The sequence below is a fragment of the Numenius arquata genome, chromosome 10, assembly GCF_964106895.1.
Source record: "Numenius arquata chromosome 10, bNumArq3.hap1.1, whole genome shotgun sequence".
Taxonomy (NCBI): Eukaryota; Metazoa; Chordata; class Aves; order Charadriiformes; family Scolopacidae; genus Numenius; species Numenius arquata.
Window position 1 is genome coordinate 5,424,092 of NC_133585.1, and position 23,403 is coordinate 5,447,494.

The 23,403-nt window shown below is 41.0% G+C and overlaps 1 protein-coding gene across 1 annotated transcript in view; it reads left to right on the forward strand.

The window, feature by feature from the left end:
• The first annotated feature begins 1,929 nt into the window (after positions 1–1,929).
• ZSWIM8 (zinc finger SWIM-type containing 8) overlaps positions 1,930–23,403 on the forward strand; it is a 59,720-nt gene continuing 38,246 nt past the window's right edge. Inside the window, exon 1 of the mRNA XM_074154725.1 lies at positions 1,930–2,107. Coding sequence (XP_074010826.1) covers positions 1,930–2,107 — 178 coding nt within the window. The remainder of the gene's footprint in view (positions 2,108–23,403) is intronic.

Genomic DNA, 23,403 nt, shown 5'->3' on the forward strand with positions numbered 1-23,403 from the left:
CTTCTGTCGTGTACCTGTTACCTCAGGCATCTCCTCAAGAGGATCCCTGAAAGGAATTGTCTACATATTTTTAGAACAGCAGCTTATTCAAGCAACGTAATCAGTTAGATGAAGTCTGGGAGAAAGATTTGAGGAGGAGGGGGAGGCTGCAGACTCTCCCTTTTTCTTTACTGGTAGGAAAGCCACTGCCTTCCCTTGCTCGGGGTTCCAGCCCTTCCCAGAAGCTGCACGAGGAGGCACTGATGGGTCTGACACTCACACCCCCAAACGTACGTTTTAGAGCTGATGGGACATTCGAGTAACGCATCTTTGTGTTCCAGATCTTACACCGGTGAGCGTTACACAGGGAAGAACAAGCCACGGAGGAGGTTTCCCTCCAGAACCAAGGGGCAGCTCTTAACGCCCACCACGAGGACTTACCAATTAACCTCATTTTTTTTTTTGGGGGGGGGGGGGGGATCCATAGCGAATTAAAATGCGGGAGGCGGCGCGGGTTCCCACCCACGCCCCCCCCCCCCCCATTTATCTCTCAGCTTTAGGATTACCGTTTCATTGTACGTCATTCCTTTTCCCCCATCTCTTCACACACACACACACCCACCCACACCCACCCCCAAATTTTGGCGGCCCACACAGGCCCCAACAGACAAGTTTTTGTTTTATTACAGCCCCTTCACGGCAAAACCGCCCCTCCAGACCCATTCTCCGGCCTCTCCCCGGGTTCACCCGCTTCTGCTGACCCGGAAGGGCCGAGCCGAGCACCGGCACGGCCCGTCCGGGCCGTGCCGGTGCTCGGCTCGGCCCTTCCGGGAAGTACTGCCCTGTCTAGGCCTGTACGCCAGGCCCAACCCCGGGAGGCGGAAGCCGGAAGTGCCGCGGCGGAAGTAGGGCTCAGCTGGGGGGGGGAGGGGGGGAGGTGTCGCAGGTGAAGCTGGGAAGCGCGGAGCCATCTTGGGTGCCCGCGCCGGGCAGGGAACCCGCCGCCGCCGTTACCGCCGCCGCCGCCGCTCCAGGACAGCACAACCGCCACCGGGCCGGGCACGGGGGGGCGTCCGCGGGCGGGGCACCCGCTGGCCATGGGCACCTAGAGCCGCGGGGTTCAACCCTGACGGGAACGGCGGCGGCGACAAGCTGCTCCCCCCCCTCCACCCCCCGCTTCCCCCCCTCCGCCGCCCCTACTCGCCGGCCACCAGAGCCGGGCTCTCCCCGCCTCCCCCATGAGGCCGGAGCCGCCGGCGCCGGTGACGAGCCGCCGGGAGGTCGCGCCGCCCCGGTTTTAAGCCTCGGCCAGCGGGAGGGAAGTTGTCCCCCTCCGCCCCCTCTCCGCCTCCTCCTCCGCTGCCCCTTCCCGCCCTCGTCCTCCGGTTCCTGCACCGAGAGTGAGACAAGCACAACCTCAGGGAGACCCGGCCCTGCGCACAGACACCCGCCGTCCCCCAGCGGCAACCCCGGAGAAGGAAACCGGCCCCTTCCCTCCTCCGCCGGGGCCGGTGGCGTCGGAAGCCCCTCAGACCCTCCGTGCGGCCGGCAGGCACCTGTCCCGCCCGGAGGAGGCAGCTCTCCCAGACCAACCAAACCCCCTCCGCCTCAAGTACATTTTGTGGACATAAGCATTTTTTTTTAAACTTTTTGAAAAGAACTTGCGGGTGTTTTGTTGGTTTGTTTTTTGGTGGTTTTTTGTTTGTTTTTTTTTTGTTTGGTTGGTTGGGTTTTTTTCCTGGGATTTTTACGTGCTTCCCCTCAGTTGATTTCCTGCTTCTGCCACCTCAGATAGCACTGGCTCTGGTTTTCCTGGTACCGTGGTATGGGGATCGAATTGGAATTGAGATTTTAAGTATTGCAGGAGCCCTCAAGTCCATCCACCTGTTAAAAGTGAGCAGTGCTGTTTCTGTCTTTCTTCTTTTCCCCCCGCATCGCCTGTCGGATGTGATGGAACTCATGTTCGCAGAGTGGGAGGACGGGGAGAGGTTTTCATTTGAAGACTCTGATCGCTTTGAAGAAGACTCTCTTTGTTCCTTCATCTCTGAGGCAGAGAGCCTTTGCCAGAACTGGAGAGGATGGAGGAAGCAATCGGCTGGACCCAATTCTCCCACTGTCAAAATGAAAGGTGAGGTCACCTGGTTTCATTGGGTTGCTCTTTGCGCTCGTGGAAGTTGGGGGGTGAGGAAATCGGCATAAGGAATGTCAAAGGTGCAAAGCCAAGACACATGTAGGATCATGGTCAGGATAATTTTTGACCAAAAATTGAAACTAAACATTTATGGGGAATCTTAAGACAAAGCTGTCTTTTGGGTGCGTCTTCACCTGTGTGCGCTCTGTAGTATTGTGGTGCTGCTCTTCTGAGGAGATTTGGTGAGCTTGCTCTTGGAAATGTGAAAGCAGAAAGTACAGACTTGGCTGGGAATAACTATACATAGGTTCCCACTTGCATTGATTGAATTACACTAAGGTTTCACAGAGGGTTCTGTAACTGCTATAAAAGTACTCAGGACAAGGCACATGAGCCATTATTATATAGAGCAGTCTATTTTTCTTGTCTGTTTCATTACATTTCGCTTTTTTCTAGTAAATTAGCAGACTTTCTCTTGCAGTAGTAGAGCAAGAGGGCCTTAAGACTGTCACAAAGAAGTCAGCAAACTACATTGTGTCTGCTTCAAGAGTTGTTATATTTCCTTTCTTTTGATAGTAATTTCTTTTGAGTAGCAGACAGGAACATAGATAACATTAGCAATTAAAAAATATTTAAAATTATCATGTAGCTACTAACTCTTTGCTTGATTTCTTTTTTTTTTTTTTTTTAATAAATTAAACATAATTTCTCTTTTATCCTGATGCATCTTGGTCCTAGAATTCAGGTGGTGGTTACACCAAGCAGAGCCAGACATACAGATAACAGAAATTACACAAGCCCTTTCTACTCTTCCTTTTATCTCCTTTCTTCTCTTTCAATCCCGTATCAGTACTTTTCCTGTTACTGCTGACCTTCGTGACCATCAGCTGCCTCATTAATATCTCCCTATCTGGAACTGCACAATTTCATTCTCTTCTAAATGTTGGCCTTACATGAACAGAGAATGCAATTTATATTGAGCTGTGCTGAAATCCGGCTGTGTTATGCTATGGACAAATGCTCACTTGTCAGTGGATTAAGACCAGGAAGCAGACCTTGCATTAACCATAGGCTTTCCAGAGCAGCTGAAGTTTAGAAATTTTAATAAATTTAAGAACTCTCTAATCCCAGATACGTAACCTGTGTCTCTTGAATAGTCTGGATTAGAGTTGAGGGTAGGATGGAAACTTTAAAAAAACCCAACCGAAAAGAAGAGAGAGAGGGAAATGCTGAATACATCCAGGTTGGATAGCGCTCTTGGATCCTGCATCTGGGACACATTGGTTTTAGTGTGGAACATTCTACTGGTGTAAAGAAAGGGAACAGTGCCGGCGTTGTTTTTTTTAAAGCTTTGAGTCCTGAGATGTAGAAGTAAGTGTTGGGCACAGGGCAAAGGATATAAACTTTCTGTTTTGCTTTACGTCTTGTTGCATATGTTAATTTCTTGGAAAGGAGCTGAAGTTTGGGGAACATACTGCTGTGGGAAGTAAGACATCTCTGGATTGGCTGTGGTGTATGAAACTGGTTTGTACAGACATACAGGTCAGACTGATGTTTGAAGAAGCGATTGCTTTTGTTCAACTTTGAGATGCTTTTAGCCAACTTTTCTCCACTGGTTCAGTGTATCATTGTTTTTCTGGGTCTTGGCCTAGTTCCTTTAGCTCTCTTGACCGAATTAAAAGCAAGCAGCGATTGGTCTCTACTGGCACCCGCTTGTTGCACTAAAATGAAAAATCACTTCAGTAGATTGTGCATATTTGTCATCCTCAGTCTCTTTCCTAATATGAGAACCACAGTAGCTAACATTATTGTGATAATTGTAATTATTTAGACCATATTGAGATGTTGCTGTTCTGGGTTCTGCAGACCTGCATTGGCAAGGGTTGTATTGTTTGTACTTGCTTCATATATTTTAGGTTTTATCTGTAGAGAGACTTAATTCCTTTGTATAAAAGTTTTACTTTAACCAGAGAGGCATTCTGAATGGATACTGTTGCCTGCTTTAAAGCCATTTGCTGGCAACTCCCAAGCTCTGGTCAGAGTTATTTTGAGAAGTATGTGAACATGGATTTGCTGCCTAAATAATTATTCATCTACTCTATGAAATCATGTATGATATTACCAACACGGAACACTTTCAGGTACTTTACTGTGCACAGTGCGTTGCCAGTGAGTCTGGTCTGATGAGGGATCTGTCATCATCTGGGATCTCCTTGGATTTCAGAACTCCTGTACCAGTTTAATTATTTTTAACATCTCTTTTTGGCGGTGTTTTTGCAGTCAGAAAAAACAGTTTGTATTAAGAACTTGCCGGATCCTGAGGCTGTCAGTTGTAGTGAGTCTTCTGAAATGTGCTCATTCTGAATTGAGCTGTGTGTTTTTATTTCCACAGTTTACCATTCTGCAGTGGCCTGTGGAGTAGTTGCCTACGCAAACAAAAAATGAGGGTAGGCACGGAGTTCTTCAGTGTTAAATGCTGAAGGCAAACTAAGAGGAACTATATTCTGTTGGCCTCTTCCTCTGGTTTGGATCTCAGCCTGTGTTTTGATTTGGAATCAGCCAGATGAGTTATGTAAGAGAAAGGATTTCTAGCTTTTTCAATTGTTTGAGTTTGTCCTTGGGAGCATCCAATTCTTCATTAATTAGTTCAAAGAGAATCTCTGTGAAACTGATGGCAGTGCTGTTGGCTGGGGAGTCCTCTTCTTAAACAAATAAACAAACAGACAAATTACCCGCACACATCCCACTTATGGCTTTCTTACTTTTTCCCATTTTTTATTTTGTTCTTGGGTTTTTTTAACATCACAGTTATGCTTACTGCAAGTTAAACAATAAGGTTTGGGGTAGCTCGTTGCAAATATACAGTTATATCAGAAAAATAGCACCGTAATGGGTTGGTTTTCCCTCTTTTAATTTTCACTGTGGTAAAGTCCTCTTATAATTCTTTCTAGAAAGGAGTTTTCTCTTTAAATGTACAAGTGCTAATGTGAAGGAGGAAGGCATCGTGTCTGCTTCATGGATGCCTTTAGATTCTGAACTGCTCTTCATCTCCACTGATTCACCTGCACTGAAGTTCTGGGGGGAAACTTCAGCAAAGCACGTCAATTTTGGCAATACCAAGATTCATAATTTTGAATGTTGATTTTAGAAATGACTTGTTCTCATGTCAGACTGCCTTGATGGCTTGTTTTTACTCCTTTTTTTTTTTCATTTTGAATGAGGTGATGCTTGTAACTGATGACTGGGCATTGCCTGGGTATGTCATTGATGGAAGCTTGCAGCTGTACTGGGCAGGTGGGGGATCCAGCACTGGAGTTATGGTGAATGGGTGTTTTGAAGAACAAAGCCCTTGCAGAGTCTTCAGAACCATCTGGTCCCCTGACTTGGTTTGTGGCTCCAACTCACTTTCTTCCCTATCAAATGACATTCCACCAATTTGTTACCTTTCTGCCAACCAATGCGCCCACTCGCCTTTTCTCCACTTTTCTGGACAGTTTTCTTTCCCAGAAACCGCAATGGGAGCCATTATGATCCTCTCATTTCCCGTCTCACTTCTTAAAACAGCTGTATTTTTCACTGGTAATTAAAATAAGTCATTTGCAGTGTTTCTGCAAATGTTTTGTTATCAATTGTCTTTATGTAAGGATTTTTGTGACAGAGGTCTTCAGAGCAAATGTTCAAGTACACTCATTATCTCTCCAAACCCACTGTGGCTTTGTTTCTTCTTGAAACCTTCTAAGCTCTTTCCCACCCTTAGTCCTTTCTGTTTCACAGTTTCTGAAGCATAAATGTTTACCAAACACTTAAGAAGTTGCCGTAAATACTGTAGGGTTGCTAAATACTGTGTTCGCAATATTTTTGCTCAGTTTGTATTTATTCGTTCACACTGGCTTCTGCTGGAAGCGTGCTGATGAGTTGTGTTGAAACTATTTTCAATAGGCAGCTAGTGAGAAAGCTTGATTTTTTTATTTTTTTTTTCTTTCCTTTACTGTAAGCTTGAACCATTGCATACTGTATTACAAAATCCCCTCAGACTTAACTAAGAGTTGATGTAGGCAGCAATCTCCTAGAAAATGTTGTCATTATCCAGCCCCAGACAGTTTATGTTCTCCCAAACTGTTAGGAGTGCCCGCAACGTTAAGTTCTGGGCACAGTGCCTCAAAAATCCAAGCCGCAGAGAGGGAATTGTTGGCAGAGAATAGACACAGCCCGAGGTGAGGTTATGACCAGTTTAGAGAGATGACCTGATCAAAGTCTGAGCTGTGTCTATGCTGGGAAAATGACAGTGACTGATTTTCATTAATTTATATAGACAAAGAATAAATGGCTGAGAGTGCAACGCTTCTTCCTCAGGATTTATTTATTAAATTGAAGTTAACCCTTGCTCAAGCAGTAATTGCAGAAAACAGCAGGAAAAACACGTAGGCTCTTTCAAATTCATAACTGTGCTCTTCAGACTTTTCTTTGCAGAGAAGGATGTTGATGTCATCCAAAGTGTGTCTGCTCCTTGAGCTTGGTGAAGCTGGAAATGAAGACCCTGCGGTTCCCTGCTGTTTTGTTACTGTGTATTATAAAGTTACCATTGATTTCTTTTTTTTCTACTTTATTTGTAGCTCTGGTATTAAGAGGGAGGGTATGTAATCAGCTCACACTTCTGGGAGGTACAGGTGTAATATGCCTTGTTTGTTGTGATTTTTAATTTAGTACAACACATGACATCTGTTTTAGCTCAAATATATGTTACAATATATCCAAGTTCACTAATAACATTAAAAACCCAAACCAGTAGCTGTTCAGCAAAAGTGTTGTATAGCTCCCTAATGAGTTTCTTTATAGAAGCAATCGAATTTTAAAAGCAGAAATGTTGAGAAGACACCACAAATAATATACTAATATTAAATAAGCAGAGATCAGGTTTCCAAAGGCTAGAGGTAATGTGAAAGTGAAGGCTTAGCTGCTAGTAGAAAATAGGCTTCTCTCTATTTTCTCACTTTAGTAAATTAATTTCATCTCCTTTTGTACTCTATTCCATAGTGGCTGGTGGTGTTGACATGCTGCATAGCAGAAGCAAAAGTTGGAGCCGAGGAAGGGACTTACTGGCTTGTAATACATGGTGCAAAGGGGACACTGGTTCATTAGAGCTGAAGACACTGAAGACAAGCTCTAGAGACAGTCATTTATCAAGGCTGATTGGCATAATTAAATGCACTGCTTCAGAGCTGGGGTGTAGATTTCAGAAGCTGTCTAGAAGTTTCTACTAAACAAAAAGGTGGTTTCACAATGCAAGGAAGGATTGTCTTTTGGAAGGATGACAAGTTGAGTGATTCTCACACGTTTGTCTCTTCATTTGCATTTTCCTGGGCCTTTCTGAGATAACTGAGTGTGTGTACCCCTCTCTTCAGGAATAGGTAATGGAGAAACCACATAAGAAGCTATCAGGAAAACATATCTTTTACTACTGAGATTTTCAATGACCAATCCATTTTTATCTCCGTTGTGGTCTTCTGGCCTCTTCCTTTGTGTAAGTTTCTCTTCCCCTCACAAGAAGTCTTTCTGTGTTTTAACGTCTCATCTTTCTACTGGGAAATGTCTTGTTTACTGGGAAATGTCTCATTTTCCCCTGTCATCTTTCTACTCATCTTTCTTCCTGGCTTCCATGGATTTTTCTTCTCTTGTTTGTTTTCTCCTTCCTTTCACCTTGAGGAGATCCCCATGTTGCTGAATGACCAGAGATCACAGGTGCTCTATTTGCATTTCATGCTGACTGAAGCTACAGGGGTTGTTCTTCTCTGTGGCATGTTTACCTCTGGGGAAGCAGGGATGAGGATTCAACTGGACTTGTGCTTCGTCTCCTATACCTTTCTTTGGTGAAACTCGCATACAAGTGAAAGGAAATGTGTACATATTAATGTTAGTCTAGTGAATAGGAGAGAGCTTTCTTATCCATATCAAGTTCTTGATAGTCTGTGTTTGCTGAGTAATACAATTTTTATTAGTATGCTGAGGAAAGGATAACAGTGTTAGGATAACACAAATGTTAAGAATAAGGAATATGAAACCAGAAATAAGGATTTTTTTTTTTTAAAAAAAGGAATGGTAAGGATCATAGGTTAGTCTTTCAAACAAACAAAAAACCCCTTCTCCTGCCACCAGATACCTTTGAGGGAACAGAAACGGACATCAGTGGTTTGAACAGTGTCTCTTATGCTGGTTATAAAACCAGGAGCAGAGACCATCTCCTCTTAATTGTCCAGTGTCCTAGTTATTATACAGTACTTTGTTCCAGAGGAAGAAAGGAATGCACAGCTTCACAAGATGTTTTACATACTTTAATGAACTTTTGGAGTAATGTTTGGCTATTTAGAATATCTCTAATTACTTTAGTTTGTTTGGTTTTGTATTTTTAAGTAACATTTCCAAAGAGTCAAAAGCAATTCATTCTTTATTTCTTAAAGTGCCAGAATGTCTTTAAGATTTCATTGCTCTTTTTAGACCGACAACTTTTTTCTGTCTTCTATCTAATTGTAAGACTGTAAAGCGGTTGTAAGAGTAATTTAATAGTGTCAACTTTATTTTAATGCACTTTATCTGTATTAATCTCTTTGCTCCCTCCTCCTGTTTTGTGACACCCCTTCAAACTTAAAATTCAAAGCACATATGCATCAACTAGCTAAAATATTAGGCCTAGATTTTTTTTTTAATATTAAAGAGCAGTGATGAATAATATACAATATATTTTAAATACTAGCTCTAATTTCAAAATACCGTATCACACATTTTTAAGTTGCCTCCTCCGAAGCTGTGTAGTCTCGAGCAATAAGTGTAGAGCTACCAACCAGAAGATTCTCATACCTTTTGTAATTTGCGTGGGTTTTGACGCATCCTTTCTTCTTCGTTTCTTCGCCTGTAGAATGGCAGTAATGTTCTGGCAAGGCTGTGTTAGTTGTGTAGCATTTTTAACACAAAATATTGAAAGTGATGTCTTAAATGTTATGGGCAAGGCTTATGGAAATTCTGCTGTTTTGATTATGCTTAATTTGTCTATATTTGCTTCTACACAGCTGGAAACACGCCATCTTTGAAAAGAATGAAACAAAGGAGCTCTGTCAGGGTGTGATATACCCATTACTTAAAATCTTCTGGAATTGCATATTTTGAGAAAAGTGATGCTGTGAAAAGCGTCTGGTTTTAATAAAATATTGTTTCTATTATGAATCATTATTAGTGTTTCTAGATCACTGCAACAAAAACCTAAAAAAGGAGTAAATTACAGTATTTAACAGTATCAATTAGGAGAAGGGTGAACATGTTTAAGACGTATACAACTGGAAAATCTGTGTGCTGATTTTTATGTATTTACCTAAATCTCTATTGGTGTGTTATTAGCACTGAAAAAAGTTTGGAAACTGAGACATTCTCTTTCCATAGAAGAGGGAAACCTGAAAAGGTTGCAGGAATAGCCTCTTTAAACCAATTCTTAACATCTTCATTCGGCTGCTGCAAGTAGGGGGACCTGAGTGTTATTTTTTGATACTTCAGTGACTTTTATGCCTTTCTTTTGTTCACTAGATTTAGTTTGAGACATACAGTAGAGCTTTCAAGCTTCTTTTTCATATTGGGATAAGGATTGGCATATAGAAGAAAGGGAAAGGATAAAGGGATAAGATGGAGGGAAGAAGAAAAAAATCTGTCCTCAGAAGAAATCCTGTTTCTTCGTGGGAGAAAAGCTGGATGCTGGAGGGGAAAACAGACTTGAGAGAATGAAAAAGGGGGACCAAAAACAATATAGAAAAAGAAATCCACATTTTTTACAAAAATATATGTAAGGTAGTATGATAAAAGAAAAGTTACCCAGAATTTGTCTGCAAGCAATGAGAGGCTTTACAGGACAGCATCCAGCTGTACTTTTTTCTTCCCAAGTTAACGCACTTACGAGGCAACTGGTTGAAACAGTGGGCAGGTGAACACCTTTTCCCAAATAAATTAGTGGAAAAAGTTAATTAGACTTGAGATCTCTGAAGATGCTGCTTTGAGCATGTCTCCCCAGCCAGAACTGAAGAATGGGAAAAGTGAGGTGACTTTAAAGTGAATGTAGCTGAGTTACCATCGGGACTCTCTTTTAGATACATTCATGAAAACAAGGCCTGTGTGCACCCAAGCCATTCGTACTGGCATCTTGTCAATGCATGTGACGGAACAAGATCCTTCTTTGAAGTATAAAATGCTGAACCCTTGAATACCTTGAAGACCTTGTGGAATCCTGTTTGTGTCTTGTTTTTGGTCTTTGTAGGACATCAGGTTTACTGTTCTCAATATATATTCACATTTGCCTGGCTTTGTATATCATAAATCATGATTCCCAAGGCTTACTCTTTAGTCTTTTCCCTTTCCTTTTAATATTCCTCAACTGGAATTCTTACCTGATAAATTTGCACCTGTCTCATCCTATGGAGAATATACCAACATGAATCCTTGGTATCCATGTCAGATGCTAACTGAGTAGCTTCACGATGGCTTGAATGCCTAAGTTCCATGCTTTTAGGAAACACTGATTGCTGATGTAAAAGTTATTGGTAAGCATTTGACATGGAAACTTCATGGTAGTCCTGCTGGTGGGTTAGTATGTAATTAATAGGTGTAAAAATGAAATGACAACTTTTTTCTGAGGATCTAATACCTTTGTGCAGTCTATAGGGCATCATTTAGTAATTCTCTTGAGCTCTTTACAGTTCCTGCTGCATATTGTGTGTAATTCCATTTGCTACCTCATATTTAGGTCAGTAAGTGCTGAGGTAGGAGAAAAAGGGAAATGCAGCTGTAAATGTCATTACCAGGGCTGGCTAGATCAGCCAGGTGAAAATATTTTTAACTTACACCTGTGTGTAACTTTCAGGTGTGGCTTGAAGAGAAGGTGATCTGACGCAGAGAAGTTAGTTCTGTTTGACCCAGAATGTCTTTGGAAGTTAAGTTTTCATTGACTAATTGATTGCATTTAAAGCAGTAGTGCATGGGGTCAGCTAAGCTCCTTATCCTTCTCAAGGACAGGGAGTTAGTTTTCCCTGGCTAGTTACCAGCAGCAAGTGTTTCAAGACTTCCGTGGGTTTTTTCAGAAGATTGTTGACTTTGCTTCAGTCTTGCGATGTTGGAGAGATCTTGAGAGATATTATGCATTTGCCTAAACAAATTCATGCAGTGGACTGTCGTTAATCAGTGCCTCACGGTTTTCCAGTGCTGTTTTTGTTATTACTTTTGTGCACTGAAAATGATAGACGTGCTTGTTATTAATTCCACCTCTGTAACGTTCTGTACCTGCCTGCTTGCTTCATATGTTCCTTGGTACCCAGTTTTGTTTCCCTCCTTCTGTTCTCTCTATAGCTGATGAGAAGGAAAGGGAAGAGAATTTATTTCTTGTTAGGGAGGAAGTTCCTCCAACTGTAGGATACTAAGAAATGATCAGACGGATGCCTTGCTTTGAGAGAGAGGAAATGTGATTGCTGCCGGGTGGAGAGCTTGGGGAAGGCTGTGTCCTGCAGTGGCAGTTCGGGCTGATCAGGGGCTGCTGTGCTGCACCTTTGAACTGTGGTGGGAGAACCTAGAATTGAGGGACATTGCTGAGTGGGCTCTATAACCTCCCAAAGACCTGCGGTTAGATCTGGGGAGATTTTTACAAAACAGAAGGAAATAGAAATAGGAATCAGGTAAGATTTTTTTCAAAAGCATTTAGATATCTAACTTCTTTTGACTCCTGTCTGTGAAACGGATTTTTAAACCTGTAGCGGTTTCCTGTTGGTGATATTAAGAGGCGGTATCTTCTTTTAGTTCCTGACAGATGTTTAGTTAATTATATTTATTTTTTTTTACCCTACAGGTGAGAATGCTTCATCCTTGATCTATTCTTTTCAGACAATAACTTTCCCATCAGCCCCAACAAAATTGGCCTGATCTCATCCTGATATGTTCGGTAATGCAGCTCTTCAGTGTTTGCCAGTGCATTAGTTTGGAGGCCAAGTGATACTGCTCTGGGATTTGGACACAGGGAAAAAACTGGTTAGAGATTAATTTTGCATGTAATACTTAAGAATGGATGCTAATGGTAGAAAGCAGCACAGTAGAGGTTGCATGGTGTTTCGTGTGACTTCCTTTCAGGATCTGAAAACGTATCAATACTTCTTGATAAAGGTTGATGCTCAGCTGTGATGCAGTCAGACTTTGTGATTTGTGTTTGTGTTCCATTGTCTATTTTCAGAAAAATATCCATTCCCTGTTGGTCTTTGGTTGTTTTTTTTTTTTGTCATAGGTCATGGGAGATAATTTTGAATTCTGAGCTTTTAAAATACCTGGCGTGGGATGGAAGCGGGAATAGCTGGTAGCACTGAGCCTTGCTTTGAGGGAAGGGGAGCTGTTTGGTGTCTGTGCTCTGAATGCACAATCCGGGTTATGCAGCACGTTTCTGCGTGGGGCGAGGGAGCGAGGAATAACAGTGCAGGGGAAATGACTTGCCTGAAGCTGATCTGCTTCATCAGCTGTAGAGTCATTCTGAATGCAAGCTGCCCAATTTGTCACGAAACCTTGGCCAGCACTGGCACGAATACAGTGTTTTGTAGCACTGTCTGTCTTGCTTTACAAAAATCTGCTGTTCATTTTAGGATTTTTAACAGCTGTCGGTTGCTTGCCCAGGCTGCTCTTTTTTTGAAATGAATTCTTTTTTTAGGGAGGGAAATGGAAGGGTGTTTGGATTAAGAATTTTCTTGTCTGAATTTCCAGAGGAGGTTGTCAAGTTGTGAATGCTGCATTGCCAGCCTAATGCCAGTATTACAGTTTTGGGTTTTCAGTCATGTTAGAGTTGGTAAGGGCTGAGAAAAGAGCTTACTGACATTTTATTCTTGAGTCGCAGACCTTATGAAGAGACAAATAGATCTCCTCTGGCATAAGGCATCAACATAACATTGAATACACCAGTTTCATCAGCACAGCCCTACGCAGAAGATTTTCACAGTTATTGCATAGGAGAAGCAAAGAGTTAAGTGGAAAATACACTGATCTGGATTTGACTTGAGTCTGGAGAGGTTCTGACATTTGCTCGGAGATGTTTTCTGTAGGTACGATGTACGTGTTTGCAACAAAATGTTATGTGAACCGTGAGGCAGAACTTAGGTGACTAGCATCTTAGGAATTCGAGGTTAGTGATGGAGGAATGTGAACGGTGTTTCTGTCCTGGAGTCATGAAACCAACTCATGGATTTTGGTTTCATCTTTACTTCCTCCCCCTCCCGCATCAAACATCTTTTTTGTTACCAAATATAACTTGTAGCTTTCCACCTTTGCCTTGTCCTGAAGTTCTGAAAACTTGATTCAAGTGTTGTTTTTTTCCTAGAGGTCTGGTTTCTAGTATAGTAAAAGTGTTGTAGCTGTGATGCTTTAAGGACGTAAGGAAGACAAGTTTGTAAGGAAAAGAGGGAAATCTGTTTTTCAGCCAGCTGACCTTTGGAGTACAGAAAAAGTTTTCAAACGTGCAGCTCTTCTTCTGTCTACTACTTGCAAGAGGATTTCTAAGGGAAGATTACACAGCAGGTTATCTGCTTGGCAATTAAAATTTACTTGGGCATATTGAAACTCTTCAGTAATGTTTATCAGTGGTGAAAGGAGTAACACAACAGGGGTGGTTATTTTTCTTATTAACATCTCATGCTGCTCTGAAAAGAGGATTCCTTCAGATGCTTTGTCTCCCAAAGTGTTCTTGCTGACACAGGAAACTGCAGATGAATTTGGGAGGGATAGAAGCAGCTACTCCAGGAAGGTGCATTGAGAAGTTTGCCTCCATCTTTACATACATTGTGGCCTCTTGCTGTGAGGAGCCGTTTCTTGCATCATTTTCTGAAAAGTCCTGTAGCAGAAAGCGTTGGCCTTTTTCTTCTGGCGTAGGTCTGCTCAGCAGTCCTAAGCACCCCAGATTTTCCCTGGTAATGCCAGTACTACATTACTTGGTTAAATTGTAATTTCTCCTTATTGATTAAGTTGTGACAAGAGTAGCAGTATCCCTACTGGCTGTTGTTGCAGTAGAATTGTGCCAGACACTGGTATTTTGTGGGATGAAAGAATGTTTCTGAATTATTTTGTGGAAGTTTCTGAACAAAGTTGTATTTGGATTGTCTGACAAGATGATCCGAGCAGCTGGTCTGGCAGCCAGAGGACGTTAAACTTGCTCCCCATGTGTCTAAGGCTCTCATCTGGTGTGGTGCAGGGCTGGGAGGGCTGATTCTCAGGGGAGAAGTCTCATTTGGAGACAGTGCAGGAAGAAAAAGGAACCATTTCCCCATAAATCTCTAGAAATTCAGGGACAGTAAATGCTGTGTGTATTAGTGTGCACTTTGCAGGCTAATGTAAGAACCACTGCTATTAATTTGCATCTGCCTGCTTGTTTCAACATTGTTTTATCTTTAAAAGGAGGGGCATTGGGAACTAGAGTGTCTCAAAGAAAGACTTTCTGAAGTTAGATCACGACTACTTTATATAGCAGTAGAAGGTTTTGCTCCTGGTAAAACGTTTTTACTAACAGGAAGAAATGATGAATTACTGTAGGGAAAGTTGGGACGTGGCTGTGGGATTTTTGGCATTCTCTTACTGATTTAAACTCTTAGTGGGTTAGGACTCTTGGACCTTATACACACATCATGCATCTTCTAAGTTTTAGTTCTCTTATCAGTTATTGCTTAGTATTGTAAAGCCTCACCAGCTTAATTTTGTACGTCTTTCTTGTGCCTCACAAAATCTAGTGGAAGTGTCACCAGGAGTTGGCATAATACTCGAACACTATATGATTTAAAAGTTGTAACTTTAAAGATAGTAACATAAAGATAAAATACTTAACTCAGTCTAATGCTGACACAGCAGGAGTTGAGCTGAGTAAGTGGGATCCCTCCTCTGTTTGGCGTTCAGATTCTTTAACAAAAATCGTTTGGGGATGCAGTCTCTGTGATTGATGTTGGCATGGTGGTGATGCCATTTCACCAGAGGTGCGCAAAGTTAAGTCAGCTGGTTTTTGGTTGTGTTTTTTTTAGCTCTGTACACACACAGAGAGTGAGTGTAGAAAACCATTGTGAAATGGGTGTCAGAAATGTTTTTTTTTAATAATCCAGCTGACCAGAAGGGGAACTGCAAGCCTGAACAGGTTTAAAATTACAAACACCTGAAAAAGAAAATGCCACTCAGCCACTCTGAATGTGATTTGCTATTGTATTCTGGAAATCTACAGGCTTGTGTGCAAAATAAAAAAGGAGTATTCTTTTTCTGATACTTTGGTGTATTTTAAGCTCTGCCTTATAAAATGAACTAATTCTTGCTTCCTAAAATGCCTTAATCTTGGAGACAGAAGTCATGGTGTCAGGATATGTTTATGTAGTCAGCCAAGTAATATCCTTCTCTGGTTTTGAATGGGAATGTAAATACAGCAACAAAAAGATATTTTGAGCCATTAAATATTTTGACTTACATGTATGAGCTGTTTGTGATGTAGTGTTAAGCAATTTTCAGAAATCAAATTGAGCTGAGATATGACTCTGGAGGATGGTGGAGTTTTTGGGGGTGAATTGGACACCCTCCTGTGATAAAATGAACTTTTTTTGCATTGCATTAAAAAAAAAAAAAAAAAAGGCTAGTCTTAAAATGTTATTGTGATGGTTGTAACGGAATCTGTGTAGTAATAGTTGCTGCAGTTTGTCAGTTAAGCGTGAGGTTTCCAATTCTGGACCGTAATCTGCCCATCTGGGATTTGTATTTTTAACAGTTTTTGGCTACGAATCTCATCAGTCTCATCCAGTAAACGCTAATGAAAAAGTTCTGTTGCTTATTCGTCTTCTCAAATGTGTTGTACATAAAAATGTCATTCTGTGGCTTAGGGCTGATGTAGGCCTCCCCCCAGTTCTTCTTTTCACTTTCAGTGTGGTATTAATATCTCTGCGTTTGCTACCCTGTGACATTATTCTTGGTGTAATTTCACTGCTGCAAAATGGTTATGGGATCCAGATAGAGTTGTATAACTCGAGGTGGGGAAATAAGAGGTATAAGAAAGTCTTCTAAACACAGATCCCATTAGGGTTTTAATACAGTTAGTAAGCTTATGGGGGCAGTAGCAGTGGAGGAGGAGGAGGAAAAAACCAGCAAACAAGAGAAGCAGACCTGTTCCTAAATATAAACCCCCATATTTAATTGATAACTTTCCTTCCTGAGAGTTCTGCGCTATTTACAGTTGCTATTTACAGGCAGTAAGAAGGGTAATGTACAAATTTAAGAGGTGAATTACAGAGACAGAAAAACATAACCTAGTAACCTTGATAGTTCTCTTTAGTGTGCTTTATCCTGTGAGCAAAGCGATGTACCCAGTGATTCAACCTGAATCTTTATTTGTCCTCTGGAGCATTTTGCTAGATTGTTGATCACTTAGTTCTCTCTAGGGCTATGTTTAGAGTTATTACAAAAAAAAAAAAAAAAAAGGTATGTGTGTGTATATATTCGTTTATTTATTTATTTTTAACTTCATTCCTGCATAGTGAGAATATCATCCTGCTGTACAACCCTAGTGGAGAAACGGGTATTTGTAGAGGTTTTCCTGTGGCTAACTTTGCCTGAAATACCTGCTGACTGGGCAGTGCCCTGCCCTTACTGCTTTTCTAGGTCGGTTTAGCTGTGTACTTGCTAGCCTTTTATAAGTATGTTGATGTCTTAAAAATACAAAAACACGGAGAGAAAACAAACCCAAAGGAGCCCTCGGGTCAGAATGCTCCCTCCAGTCATCTTTTCTGAGCAAGCTTGGTTAATGATCAAGCAGCAGCAGCATTTGTAGCATCCTTTATCCATCACTTGAACCCTATTCTTGTCTTCTCTAACCTTCTTGGTCTATCATAGCACATGAAAAACTCACACAGATGAATTCCCCCAAAGGTTTTTTTTCTGGAGTCTATGGTTCTCCATTTATTGTTGCGGCTTTGTGAATGCTGAGGAGTTTTTGCAGGGAATTGGTTTAGAGTGGGCAGTATCTGAGGAACAAATAGCTGAAACTTTGTTCTGACTTATTCCAGCAGGTATTCCAGTGTAAAAGAGTTGCTTATTTTCTTAAGATTGACACTACTTGAATAGTTGAGGAACCAGGAACATGTACCATCACATCAGTTTCCTTAATCAGAAAAGGAAAACAAATTCCTATTTTTTTGCAATACTGTGGTTTGTTTTTTACAAGGAACTTGATGGGGTTTTTTTCCCCCTCAGTGTAGGATGGCCTGGAATTATTAACCTGAAACAGGAATGCTAATTGAAGACAACGGGGAGTCAGTATTTGAATATTACCCCATGTCTTCAGCTTTTTGTATGCTTCATTCTACACATAGTCAAGCTAGAGCAGGGCTGGGTGCCGGGGGCAGCTCCTTATTTCCCTTCAACTGTCAGGGTCTGACATTGCAGGGTCTTGGTTCAGTCTTGGGCTCCTCACCCCTCAGCTGGCCAGTTGGGTTTCTTTTCTTCTTTCGAGGCAAGAAAGTTCACTCTTGGTGCATGTTCAGTACTTGGCCTGTCTGCTGGGCTGCCATAAGAGCCCCCGTTAGCTCCAGTTGTGCTGGAGCAATCTGTGATGCGTGTGTCCACATGAACACCGCTGAGACCAGCTGTGTGATTCAAAAAGATCATTTACAGTCCAGAGCACAACCATTTTGGTGTGGGTGTTTAAGGTGAATACTTCTTTTATTGTTTTAAGTGCTTGTATGTTACCTCTCTTCTCTATGTTTAAAATTATTTCATTTTGGTTATTTTGGTTGCTTTTTTAAAGTATTTGGTTTCCTTCTGGAGCTTATTGGTTTTGGTTTAGTGCTTCATATGTTCCATGTCTTACAGGCACAGACTAGAGTGGCTGCAGTATCTTTTCTACTTGGATGGAGAACTTGCCTCCTTGCAAACATAGATCTCCTGTTTGTGACTGCATCATGAAGCTTACGTTTAACTGTACTCTGTAAATCTGATTTACTCCCAAGATTGTATTCTCAAGACTATTCAAGGATGTTCTGAATATTCCACCACTTATATATATTCTGTGCTAGTGCATTATAGATGTACTGTACTTTTTAATAACGTTGCCTGAAGTTTGGGAAATTGTATGGGATAGATATTAGCTACCCATCTCACAAGTCTGTGCTTGAAAGCCACAATCCAGCAAGTGGACAGAAATGTACCCTTAGTGCTGACATAGGCTGCAAGTAGGATAGTTCAACACTTTGGAAGGTATTCCCTTTCTGATGACTGTGTAGGGCTGGGACCTACTTGGGCAAAATGCTAATGTGACAGTAAACTGAGTGGTGGTGGTGGTGGTGTCTGTCACCCATTGAATCAGTTCTGCTCTTAACTGAATGCCTCTTTGAAAAGAGAACTAAAGTTACTGAGCTTTGTGGATGGAGCTTTGGATGAGAAATGCTTTTGAAAGAAGAGAAAATATCTTATTTTCAGACTTCTGCAACATGCTTCTGTTACATATCATGTGTCTTACCCTCAGTCCAGAGGTGAATTTTTTATATATTTTTGTCTAAAACATTTGTTGCTTTTTATAGGATGTTGATTATGTGGTAAAATGGAAGAGGAACAAGTAAAGAAATATAAGTAATGGCCTAAATACCTTTGATCTAATTTATTTGGAATGAAGAGTAATTTTTTAATTAAAAAGCTTATGTTTTATTTTGCAATGTTCACCCTGGGAAACTGTATTTTTAAGTTGATTCAGAGCAGTCATCTTCGAGTATTGCAGAGTTCGAGGCAAAGGTGAAGTTTTCTGATGTTTGTTGCAGAGTTTGAGACCTGAAGGAATGTATTGCTCTGGCACGTACTTAAAGACATCAACTCTGAGAATAAATAGAAAGGAAAAAAGAGTAAGAGGAAAAAAAGTAAAACCAACAGCAGGATTTTAGAAGGAAATGTACAAAACAGTAAGAAACCAAGTGCTTTTGAAGAGTGTTGATTTAGGTGTGTTATGGTTAAATGTAATGCTTGCTCTGTTTGCCCATATTTGAGAGTTCGCAGCACTTTTTGGTTTTAAGGGGTATCAGCGAGAGAATATATCACTGACTTAAGTCAAGGGGCATTTTACTCATATGCACTTAATTAAAATAAAACAAGCAGAAATGCTTAAAGTGCTATAGTAACAGATTTATCTTTCTACATGGCAAATCCTGTAAAAAGCAATGTCATATTTACTACTTTTTAAATGAGGTTTGTAAAATAGGTTTTATAACACCCCTACTTCACTGTTCTTCACTGGCTAAGATTGCACTCTGCTTATTGCTGTTAATTTTACTCTTCTTTTCACTTCAGCTTTTGATACAGAAGAGCTTGACTTCATTTTCTTCATCTCCTTATTCAGTGTATAGTTGTATTTCTTTGTTCTGCGCTGTTACATTTTGGACTGAAGCCAGCAGGAAAGGTGAGGGGGAAATGTGAGATGGGGACCAGGGATAGCTATAAAATCAAAGTTACAGACTCATCTCTGAAAAAACAGTGCAGCCTAACATGACATTTTTTCTTAAGATATATATAGCAAAACACTGCATCCTGCCTTTGCACTGGGTCTTATCTCGTGCTGTGAGATTTGTTCACTTGCATTTGTTTTTATTCACTTGTACATGTAGTTTATTTTTAAAGACCTGTGTCAAATGAAAGTAACCCAATGGAAATAATGTAATTAGATAACAAATACATTCAGCTCTTGGCCAGTTGTTTTTTCTTTCCATCCCATTTAATAACTCTTTGGTATTCTCATGGCCCCTATTTTGCTGATTATTCAAGCAGTTTCTTCTCTATTTCTCTATCATGGAAATTCAATTATTGTAGTGAAGGAATAATAGCTCAGTTAGAACATGATCTGTTTTTATGAATAATTGTTGGCTGCAACTTGTTATAGCTTACCCTATGTTAGCAAAGGTTAAGCAATGTATTCCTATGCATTCCTATGTCAGTAAGCCCTCCTGGCACAGGAGTTGTTTCCACTGGTAAAAATGCATATTTGTGTTATTTGTGTGCATAGCTTGTGTTGGCTAGTTTGGGGTTGGGGTGTTTTTCTTATGTTGTTGTCGTTCTGGCAGGAATAATTATGTCTATGCTAAACTTTTAGCTGTTATAAAATAGCTATAAAAATCAAACGTGTAATTCACTTAAAATAGTAGCAAAAAGGGTAGGACAGCCTTCATCAAAGCTGTGTGTTCCACGTGGCAGTAAATAGATGAGACATGATTTTTTCAGAATGGTTTAGATATGCTTGATCCTGCTTCTTAGGTAGGAGGTATAGATTAGACGGCCTCTCAAAATCCCTTCCTGACCTGGGTTTTGCTAGTCATTAACCTGTGAGTATTGTCTGAGGTTGCCTATACTTTGCCTGTGACTATTCCTCCAAGACTTGAAATGTTTCCTTTGCTCTGTGATTCTTGCTTGTTTTGCTCCACAGTTTAAAGTGGTCTTCTCCCTTGGATAGATTGATTTTGCAGATTTGTCAATTTTGTATTACATCTTTGATTTCACCACTGTATCATTTTTATATTAAATTTGCAATCTTCCTTGCTGTCCTTATCTTTTCTTTCTGAGCAGAAGCTGGGATGCTTTCTTCTTTTCTTTGTTAGCAGGCTTTTCTTTTTTCTTGCTCGAAATATATTTATTATAGATCCCGAGAGTACCTTTTGTCTGTTGTATTGATAAGACCTTTTGATACAAGTAGGTATGAATCCACCAACCTTGGATTTGTTTATCTAGAGATAAACCTTTTTGAATGGATCTCTCTAGGTTTAGGACTCAAAGGAGAATATTCAGTCTCTAATTTAAGCACTTAAACTGTCCAGCTGACTTTACAGGAGGCCTAATGGGAAAAGACCTTCTGATGCTCTGAGTCACATTCTAGATAAGTGTCTCACCTTGGCTACGTAGGGGACTACCCCCTTGAAACTTAGGGCAGTTTAACGTCTTAATTTTAGTATTTACGCTGTGTGCCAAGTTAACTACTATGAATTCACCCACCCTTAATGTATCATTGCAAAGTTATTTTCTACTATTTCTTTTCCATGTCTCTCCTTATAGAAAATTCAGCATTTTATAAAGATACACGGTCTTATAGATAAGCTTATTGCTTTTTAGATTATTGTCTCCCCACCAGGTTTTACTGCTTTCACCATATTCTGAAAACATCTAAGCTGTGTGCTGTGAATGTCTGGCTGTGGGTTATGATATGGCAGATAATTGGCCACCTGTCTTCTGCTGATTACTGCTAACACAGTACAGCTGATGAATCAGTTAATGAGTTCAGTGCAGAGTCAGCCTGTACCTTAGTTCACTGTGTAAAACTGTTAAAATCAAGCTGGAGCTGGCTGACTTGTACTGGACTTGCACTGGAGCAGATGAGGAGGGCTCATGTTGTCTTCCCACCTGGAAAAAATGTTTTCTCAAGAGAGGTAATTTCAGTAACAGTCGTCAAAGTCTTTTTCTTGAGCTGGTTTAGTTTAGCATGAAAGGAACAGCCATACTTTGTAATGGAGAGCATGGAGATAATTGCAGTGATTGTACTGCTGCTCTCAGCACCAGTACTACTCTACCAGTACCATTGAGACCTAGTAACTGGTTGTATGATTGTACTGAAGTCTTTTTTGAGTCTTGTACCTTGTAGAGGTTGTTTAGGTGTTCTCTCTTTTCTAGTATTGTGTAATGGAAGACTTGGATAAAGTGCCTCTATACAAAAAGTGCACTTAAAACCACAAGAAATACCTCTCCTTTCATTGCTCAGAGTAACTTCAAGTACTAAAGAGCGACTCTTTGTCAGGAGATGTAGTGACAGGACAAGGGGTAATGGTTTTAAATTGGAACAGGGGAGATTTAGATTAGATATTAGGAATAAATTCTTCACTGTGAAGATGGTGAGACACTGGAACAGGTTGCCCAGAGAATCTGTGGCTGCCCCATCCCTGGAGGTGTTCAAGGCCAGGCTGGATGGGGCTTTGAGCAACCTGGTCTAGTGGAGGTGTCCCTGCCCATGGCAGGGGGGTTGGAACTCGATGATCTTTAAGGTCCCTTCCAACTCTAACCATTCCATGATTCTATGATTTAAGTGCCTTAATTTGGTATCGACTACTACTGTAGTAGCAGCAATGATATTTGACTATGTTGCACTAATTAAAAACTCATTAATTAAAAGTAGTAGGTTTTTATAGTGACTTGATGAGAGCTTTACACCTGTTCTGATTATCAAAAGTGGAAATGAGATGGCTTTTCTGCCAAAATCTTGTTTATCTTCTAACTGTAGAGAAAGGGACAGTCCACTTTTCTATGGTTGTTCATTTTACAGTCTGCTGCTCTCACGTTTGTGGATGGGATTATAGCACTGTAAAACACAGGCTCTGTCTATAACATAGAGGAAAAGTCACTGGTGATGAAAAAAATAATCCTGCCAGTGAAAGGCTGACTCTGTCTGGGAGAAGTGAATGCTCCCTAATGAATCTAATTTTGCTGCAATCAAAAAAAAATCGTAAATGTAGATGTTTGAAAACTGTATTTTCTTTCCATATTTATGTAATCCTTCAGTTTGACAGGTCTGCTCAGTACTGGGGGAAATGTTGGCTGCTTTCGCTGTGTGCATGCGCTTTCAAAGCCCTCTCCCTTCCTATCTGGTTCCCAGCTGCTGGGACTGGAGGGTGTCTCTAGGCAGAGGGTGAGAAAGCGTTTACTGACATCAGGGCTTAAGTTTTCCTTTGATATGTTGCCTGGAGGCAGCTGGGGAGGAAAAGCTGAGGGCCAGATTGGTTTACATTCTGGCTTCCAGTGGTGTGTTAGAAGCTGGTTAGGGAGGTGAAAAGACATAACATCGAGTATCTGAAATGGAATTAATTAGGCTCTTGGCAACAGGGTTTGGAAGACGGGAGAACCAAGGCTGCTGGAGTGATGGATCAGGAAGGGATCTCAGTGAAGCAGTGAGGGGCTTGCAGATAAGACAAGCCTGGCATAGAGTGTAATCTAGCTCAGAGTGAAGGAGAAACATGAGGCTCCCATAACCTGATGATAAGAAATCTTCATCTGCGCTTAAAAACATAGAAAGTGGAGTTAGTTGGTAGAAAGGGGTGGTTACATGTATTTGTATAAAGCTCTTGATGCCTTCAGTTAAGACCCTCATGAGCTCAGTGTAGTCAGCACTGTACAAACATAGTAATTCCCAGTTGCTTCTGTAGAGAACCTGAAATACAGATATCATATGACAGGTGGTGGTGAAGGGAATAAACCAACAAATACTAACT